Source organism: Myotis yumanensis, unplaced genomic scaffold (assembly GCF_028538775.1).
Source record: "Myotis yumanensis isolate MYYU_CA2020_CCGP unplaced genomic scaffold, mMyoYum1.0.hap1 SCAF_10, whole genome shotgun sequence".
Lineage (NCBI taxonomy): Eukaryota > Metazoa > Chordata > Mammalia > Chiroptera > Vespertilionidae > Myotis > Myotis yumanensis.
The window spans coordinates 41,313,379-41,321,770 of NW_027223761.1; the positions used below are offsets into that span (position 1 = coordinate 41,313,379).

The window sequence follows — 8,392 nt, forward strand, 5'->3', positions numbered from 1 at the left end:
GCCCCCACCTTAGGTTCTGCCTTTGCAGTTCACCCAGATTAGGTTCTGATTGGTCAATTTCTATGCCAGTCAGAGTCTCTGGGCCTATTTCCGGGCTGATCAGAGAGGCAGGGCTTATCAGCAAGGCTGCTGGTGTGGCCCAGAGAGAAAGAGAAGCAAGAGCTGATCAACAGCTGCCATGGAGGCTGCAGATTAGACCCTGCTTCTCTCTCCAGGCCTCTTTCCGGGCCTGACCCACAGCCCCCTCAGCAGTCAGTGCTGGGTAGCCGCGCCCACAGCAGCAGCAATCAGTGCTGACTTCCACCGGAGCGACCCATCACTGACTGCCATGGGGGCTGCAGATCAGACACTGCTTCTCTCTCTGGGCCTTTCTCCGGGCCTGATCCACAGCCCCCTCGGCAGTCAGTGCTGGGTCACTGGGGCGCCCACAGCACTTATTGCAGAACTAACTTCCAGTGTTCAGTTGAGCCTTTGGTCGTTTTGGGTGTTACAGAGCCTGGCTCTTTATATATATAGATTGTTGAAAGTATTACATATGTCCCCCTTTCCTCCACTGTTCTCTCCCAGCCTGCCTCTGCCTCCCAGCCCCAGCCTTCATCCCACCCCCCACCCTATTGTCTGTGTCCATTGGTTATGCTTATATGCATACAAGTTGATGTCTTACCCCCTCAATGACCCCCTACCCCCCACCCACCCTCCCCTGCCTTCCCTCTGAGGTTTCACAAGTCTGTTCTATGATCCTATGTCTCTAGATTCATCTTTTGTTCATCAGTTTATGTTGTTCATTATATCTTTAAGTAGATGTTAAAAGGGCAGGTTTCAGTTTTTTAGAATGTTTTTATTGATTTTTAGAGAGAGAGTAAGGGAGATGGATAGGGAGATAGAAACCTCTGTGAGAGAGAAGCAACATCAATTGGCTGCCTCCTGCACACCCCCTACTGAGGATCAAACCCACAACCTGGGCATGTGCCCTGAGCAGGAATGGAACCAGTGACCTCTTGGTTCATGGGTCAGTGCTCAACTACTGAGCCACACAGACAGGGCACAGTTTTCATTTTTTAGAAAAGATAAAGAAAAAGAAATTTAACTCGCAAATAAAATTCCAAAATTTCCCATTATATACTTTGAAGTATCAAATGCAAGTCTCAATTTGTTCCTCGGGGAGGAAGAAAAGTAGGTAGCAGGTAGCAGGCTTAAGACCTGCAACAGTGATTGAGTCTCTGCTCCTTTTGTGTGGTCAGACTAACTCTGTCAGGACACTCGGCACAGTGAGCTCTGTCTGTGTAGATAATTTCCCACTTATTTCAAAGGGATTAAGAAGTACAAGTAGGCAGTTACACAATAATCTACTCCTGAAAAGTAGATATTATTATCCGCCTTTTAAAGAAAATAATATCAGATAATTGATATAATAGACAATATCTAGAAATATGAAATTTTAGAAAATATCTGGAGGGAAATACGATCCATCAGGTGATTTTGAGGCAGGTATTGCATGGATAATATTTTATTAGCATTGCTCTAAACCAGTAATTTTCAACCAGTGTGCTGCAAGAATTTTTAAAATATGCAATACCTGACTATTTAGTCAGGGAACTGACCTCTTTTCCTTAAGAATGTCAAATAAAAAATGACAAGAGCCAACACAACAATAGCCTTCTGGTGTGAATACCCTGTCTTGAACCATAAAAACATAGGTCATAAAATAGAGATGTCTCTTATTGGTCACATCGCAGAAGAAGGTTGTGTCTGATTTGTTGATATTTGGTACCTGATATCCCAATGTATAAGTAGAGACACCTGATTTTTTTTTAAAATCACTTTGGATCAAAAAGGGTAGGTAATTATTTTTATCTTTATTTTTTGCAAATCAATCGCAATCATACCCATTTTTGTCAGGTTAGCAAAAAATATGTTTTTGTCATTTGTTTATGTGTGTCATGAGATGAAAAATGTTAAAAAATCACTGCTCTAAACCATACTGACTCATAATTCTACTGTTGAAAAATGTGGGACTATGGAAAGCTAAATCAGTTTCATGCTGCAAAGAGAACTTTTTGCCTATATAATCAGTATTTGTTTACTCTCACCAAAATACAAGTAAATAATCACCATTATGACTCTAATGCCTTCCCAGGGACTTTTTAATTATTAGTTCCTGAGGCTAGTCCTCTGGTGGCTGCAAAACCCTCAAAGGATGTCATCTGCCCAATCAGCGAGAATCCTCAACAAAGAAAGCTACTCTCATGTATGACCATTGACAGGCATTCACATGAGGCATTCATTTTGTATAACCCTCTGAAAGACCTGTAGGCACCGGAGGAAGCAGTGGGAGGCAACTGATTTGCCTTATAGCCTTCTGAGAGAAGAGTGCAACCCAGGCAAAAAGACCAGCCAGATGAAGAGGTAGCAGGACTACATGAGACAGCAGCATTGCTAGTGGAAAGAAAAACAGGAGAGGAATTAAAAATATTTAACACTCTATGCAGCATAGGTAATGAGTAACAAATGGACTCCAGCCATAGGGCTGAAGCAGGCTCAGACACTTCTCTTGCAGTGCCAGCCTTGAATATTTTAGTGGCTACATTGTAAGGCCATTTACAGGGTATCCAACACAGGGTGGGTAAAAGAAAGGCAGCCATTCAGTAACTTTTTATGGACTTACTAGTAGAAACAGCTGAACAAAATATTTTGGAGATGTAAAGATATTTAAGACATAGAATAATGATGAATGAAATTAGTCATACTGAGATAGTGCACATTAGGACACCACTATGGAGATGTGTCTGGGAAATATGGCTGGATGTTTAGTTTACACTTTATGACGTGATAGTAACATAGAGATCAAGTAAAACTAAAAATCATGCTCTCTTTAAATGGTCCATATATTCAAATTTGTCTTTGCTTATCAATCTGATCATATTCACATAAATTGACTTATACTAGGTTTAATAAGTGTTTTTAACCTAAAATAGCAATGTGCTTTATATTATGATGGGCTTATATATAAATAATTTTCTAATGAAGTTAAATAAATGGGCCTCATAGGTGAAAATATGCTTTGGAGACATAATCAGAGCAATAACTTTCTAATTCTCATTTGAAAATCAGCCTCATTTGTTCTTATTAATTTATATGTTTAATAAAATTATAAGCCATTTAAGTAAGCACATGTTATATTTGCAGCACTTATTAGGTGGTATTTATATAGTGGGGCAGAAATGAGATATATGACCTGTTCTTTCTTTTCCCTAAGACAGAGTCTACTCTTTCTTTTATCTTTTGGATTTTGAGTTTAAAGCAAATATTACTGGCTAATTCCACATCTCTTCACCACATACTTGAAACAGGTGCAAAATTTCCTACCACTGATTGTCAGAATAGGTATCACATATTTTAGGTATAAACCGAGAATATATGTTTTGCTCAATCTACTGAAAATAATTTCACAACACTAAGGCTAGAGCAGGTTTAGCGACTCTGAAATGTTATTTCCAAATAGAACCAATGTCCACCCAGCTACTTTCCTCCTCCTTGGAATCCCAGGGCTGGAGGCTGCTCATGTCTGGATCTCCATCCCTTTTTGCCTGGTCTATCTCCTGGCTGTGATGGGAAATTGTGTCCTTGTATTCATCATCAAGACACAGCCCAGTCTTCATGAACCCATGTATCTCTTCCTCTGCATGCTCTCTGTGAATGACCTGATGCTTTGCACCACTGTGGTTCCCAAGATTCTCAGTATCTTCTGGTTCGATGACAGAGAAATCAACTTTAAAGCCTGCCTCATCCAGATATTTTTCATCCACTCTTTGTCCACCATGGAGTCGGGATTCCTGTTGGCTATGGCCTTTGACCGATATGTGGCCATCTGCAACCCTCTGAGGCATTCCACCATCCTGACACATGGAGTGATCATGGCTTTGAGTCTGGCCATTGTCCTACGTGGCGTTATCCTGCTGACTCCACATCCTTTCTTACTGATGAGGCTTCCCTATTGCAAAACCAACACCATTGCCCACACCTACTGTGAATTTATGGCCCTGATCAAACTGGCCTGTGCTAATACCAGGGTCCACAGATTATATGGCTTAATTCTTGCCTTCCTTACTGGTGGGCTGGACTTCATAATGATAATCTGCTCTTACATTCTCATTTTTCATGCTGTGTTTCGTCTCCCATCAAAGGAGGCCAGACTCAAGACCTTGAGCACATGTGGCTCACATGTTTGGGTCATCTTAGTGTTTTATATACCTGCCTTTTTCTCCTTTATCACCCACAGATTTGGTCATAACATAGCTCCACACATCCACATCCTTATAGCCAACATTTATCTTCTGATTCCTCCTATGATGAACCCTATCATCTATGGTGTTAAAACCAAAATTATCCGGGAAAGTATTCTTAAAGTACTCACAAATATGTGTTTGAGTTTGTAAGGTTTTAAAAAAATTAATCAGCAAGACAGGTGTTACCATGGAACTATGGTCTTGTTTATATTCAAGTAGATCTATATTATCTGAGAAGACAGAAACTTTCCAGGTAAAAATTGTGTCATATTTATTTTAAAGACTATGGTTAACATATGAAATAAAGTAGTCCTGGCAATTGTGTGCTATTTTGTGAGAGACATGTCTATATTCAGTATAGGGTCATTTCTTAATTCATGTCTGCCCAGTACCTAGAAACCTAGAATCAAACCTAGAGTATATATTAATGGCAAGTGCTTGCTCATTCTATTATTTATTAGCTAAGATATGTACATTGACCTTGAATAACTGGTATATAGGTGTCAGTACAAATTTATAGAGAGACAGCATTTTTTTCTTGCTTGTAACAGTTAATGATCTAGGAACTAAAAGTAGAATAATAATCATGGACAAAGTATGTATCTGAAAATTTTAAATCTCTTTTCATTTTAAAGAAATTGGGACTATGATTGAGACTTAGATTATCAAATATTCTTTGGTATTTAAAAATACTTTAGCTTGTAACAAAGTCTTTGAGTTTTCTAAGTAATGTAGAGGTTTTATATAACTTAGTACAGTGATGGCGAACCTATGACACGCGTGTCAGAGGTGACACGTGAACTCATTTTTTTGGTTGATTTTTCTTTGTTAAATGACATTTAAATATATAAAATAAATATCAAAAATATAAATCTTTGCTTTACTATGGTTGCAAATATCAAAAAATTTCTATGTGTGACACGGCACCAGAGTTAAGTTAGGGTTTTTCAAAAGTCTGACACGCCGAGCTCAAAAGGTTCGCCATCACTGACTTAGTATGTGCCACATCTAGACTTTAGGAGATGTTTTGTCTTAATAATAGCATATACCTTAATAAATCTTAGTTTAGAAAAAAATATAAAACAAAACAAAAGAAAAAGAAATGGAAAGTTATAGTGGTCAGATGGAAATCTGCATAAACTTTCCCATCCAACAAGAATATTCTGCAATAAAGTCACTTTTTTTAAAGATACTTTTTAAAAAAAGTATCAACTTAATACTGAATATTTAGAAATATGGTACACACAGACACCATGGTAATATAAAATTTTAAATTACTTTCTTATGAACTCTTAACATGGATGGCTGACAGTTTCCCATAGATAAAATTTTGGACAAAGTACCAGACATTTTAAATACCATTTAGTCATTCAGACAAGTTTTTTAAAAATAAATATGACAAATACATGGTTTTCTGAAGTATAAATTGACATACAAATCTGTATATTTTTATAATGCTTTTCATTGAAATATCTTTAAAGAAGCATTCTGTAACATGAAATTGAAAGCTCAAATTAGATATAATGAATGCTGTGGTTTTATTAAAATTGTGTAATTCACATGCCAAATATTTACATAAAAGTAAACATAAAACCACAAACATGTTTTTGTTCTCCAAGTCTAAAATTACTACTGAAATAACTGTAAGACAAAGTTCCCAATTCAGAATGCTCATAAGGAACAATATATGAAACAATATATAGGAACAATATATGAAAAGCTTTATTCTCCCTTCTGAGAAGCAGTAGAGTGACAAATTGCCCCTTGGGGATTGTCAAAGCTCTCCTAGACCTCCAGGGGAGTAGATTCTTTTGTAAAATAGGAGAACTACATCCTTCACCAGAACACAAACCTATTATAAGTTTTCTTTCCCAAACTTTGTAAGAACAACTAGGATTACTTTTGCGGATAAATGCAGCATGTTATTTTTTTTTCAGTTATATTAAGAAATAATCCACATACATCACTGTGTAAGTTAAGGTGTACAGCATGATAGTTTGATTTACATAATTGTGAAACGATCACCACAAAAGGTTTAGTTAGTCTCTATAGATAATAATAAAAAATAAAAGTAATTTCTCTTTGTGATGAGAAATAATTTATTTTTATGATCTACTCTTGTGACAGCTTTCAAATATACCATGCAGCAATGTTAACTATAGTCTTCATGTTGTACACTATATCCCGAGAACTTATTTATCTTATAACCGCCTCCTCCAATTCGCTCCCCACCTCCTGCAGCATCTGTTATTAACTTGGCTTTATATGATATAGAGCATCTCAATTTATTCATAATGACAGTGACTATAAATTTTCTCTGATTATGCTGTTGAATTTTTATTTTATTTTTGTAAAATTTGAACAGCACTGAAAAGGTAAAGGAAAAAATTTTTTAATGTAAATTGAATATACTTACCAAAATCACAGTGGGAATTTTGTAGTCTTCTTTTCATGAAACTATGGTTTGAGTACATATGAATTATATAATTTTCCATAATGTGGACAGTTCATATTTACTTTTTGACACTAGATACTTACCTAACTTTTATTTGCTTCTTCCATTCCCTATATACTATCAAAGATCTCTCTCAGGTTTACCAGTGTGACCAAGTTGTCTATCTTTTTATACCTTTCATCCTTCCTTTAGTTGTATTTGAAAGAAAATCTTAGGATCAGGCAAATGTAAGTGGTTTTGAAATTTTTAGAAACTGAAATATATATTTAAATGAACTTATGTATTCTACACTTCAATTTTACTTTATAATTTTGAAAATGTTAAGGATAACTCCAACATCCAATCTTTATTCACTTTCAAAAACTATTACATGATATAGATATATTAAAACTTATTCAACATATTCTCTTTTACTAAACATTCCATTCATTCTGTAAAATTTTTAATTATCTATGTAAGTATGTGTATATCTATGTATGCATTTACTTACATAAACTTTATTTTTTTGAACAGTTTTAGGCTCATAGTAAAGTTGAGAAGAAGATACAGAGTTCCTGTATACTCTCTGACCCCACATACACAGCCTCCCCTGCTATCAACATCCCACATGAAAATGGAAGATGACACATTTGTTACAATCAATTAATCTATGTTGGTACATCAATATCACTCAAAGTTCATAGTTTACTTAGGGTTAATTCTTGGTATTGTACATTCTGTGGGTTTTGACAAATATATCATAACATATTGTAGTGTCATACAGAAGAGGTTCATTGCAGTAAAAATCTTCTGTGCTACATCTATTCATTATTTCTTCCCCCTAGTCCCTGAAACCACTGATTTCTTTTTCTGTCTCCATAGTTTTGGCTTTTCCGAATGTCACTAAGTTGGAAAACAAACAGTATGTAGTCTTTTCAGATTAACTTCTTTTATTTAATAACATGCATTTAAGATTCCTTTATATCTTTTCATTACTTGATAGCACATTTATTTTTAGGGCTGAATAATATTTTATTATCTGGCTATACTGCAGTATATCCAAGGACACCTTGGTTGCTTTCAAGTTTTGGTAATTAGGAATAAAGCTGCTATACATATTCATGTGCAGATTTTCGTGTGGGCACTAGTTTTTAACACCTTTGGGTATCAAGGAGTGTGATTGCTGGGTTGTATAGTAAGAGTTTGTTTAGTTTTGTAAGAAACTGCCAAACTGTCCTTCAAAGTGGCTGTATGATTCTGCATTCCCACAAGCAATGAATGAGATTTCCTGTTGTTCCACATCCTCATCCATATTTGGTGTTGACATTGTCTTGGATAATCCTGATAGAGGTGTTGTGGTATCTCACTGTTGTTTTAATTTGCAATTCTCTAATAAAATATGGTACTGAGCATATTTTCACATGTTATTTGCCATCTGTATGTCTTCTTTGGTGAGTTGCTTGTTTAGATTGTTTGCTTGTTAAATTGGGTTCTTTATTTTGTTGTATTTAAAAGATTTTTATATTTTCATGAGTTGTTTATCAGATATGTCCTTGTAAATATTTTCTCCTAGAGTGTGACTAATTGTCGTATCCTTTCAATAGTTTCTTGCACAAAGCAGATGTTAATGAAGTCCCACTTATCATTATTTTTTTCTCATGTAATGTGTTTG

The 8,392-nt window shown here is 35.9% G+C and overlaps 1 protein-coding gene across 1 annotated transcript; it reads left to right on the plus strand.

Annotated features, from left to right (window-relative positions):
* The first annotated feature begins 3,485 nt into the window (after positions 1-3,485).
* On the plus strand, positions 3,486-4,436 carry LOC139018419 (olfactory receptor 52J3-like). Its single transcript, XM_070427032.1, has one exon. It carries the CDS (start codon positions 3,486-3,488, stop codon positions 4,434-4,436), a length of 951 nt encoding a protein of 316 aa, XP_070283133.1.
* The last annotated feature ends 3,956 nt before the right edge of the window (positions 4,437-8,392 follow it).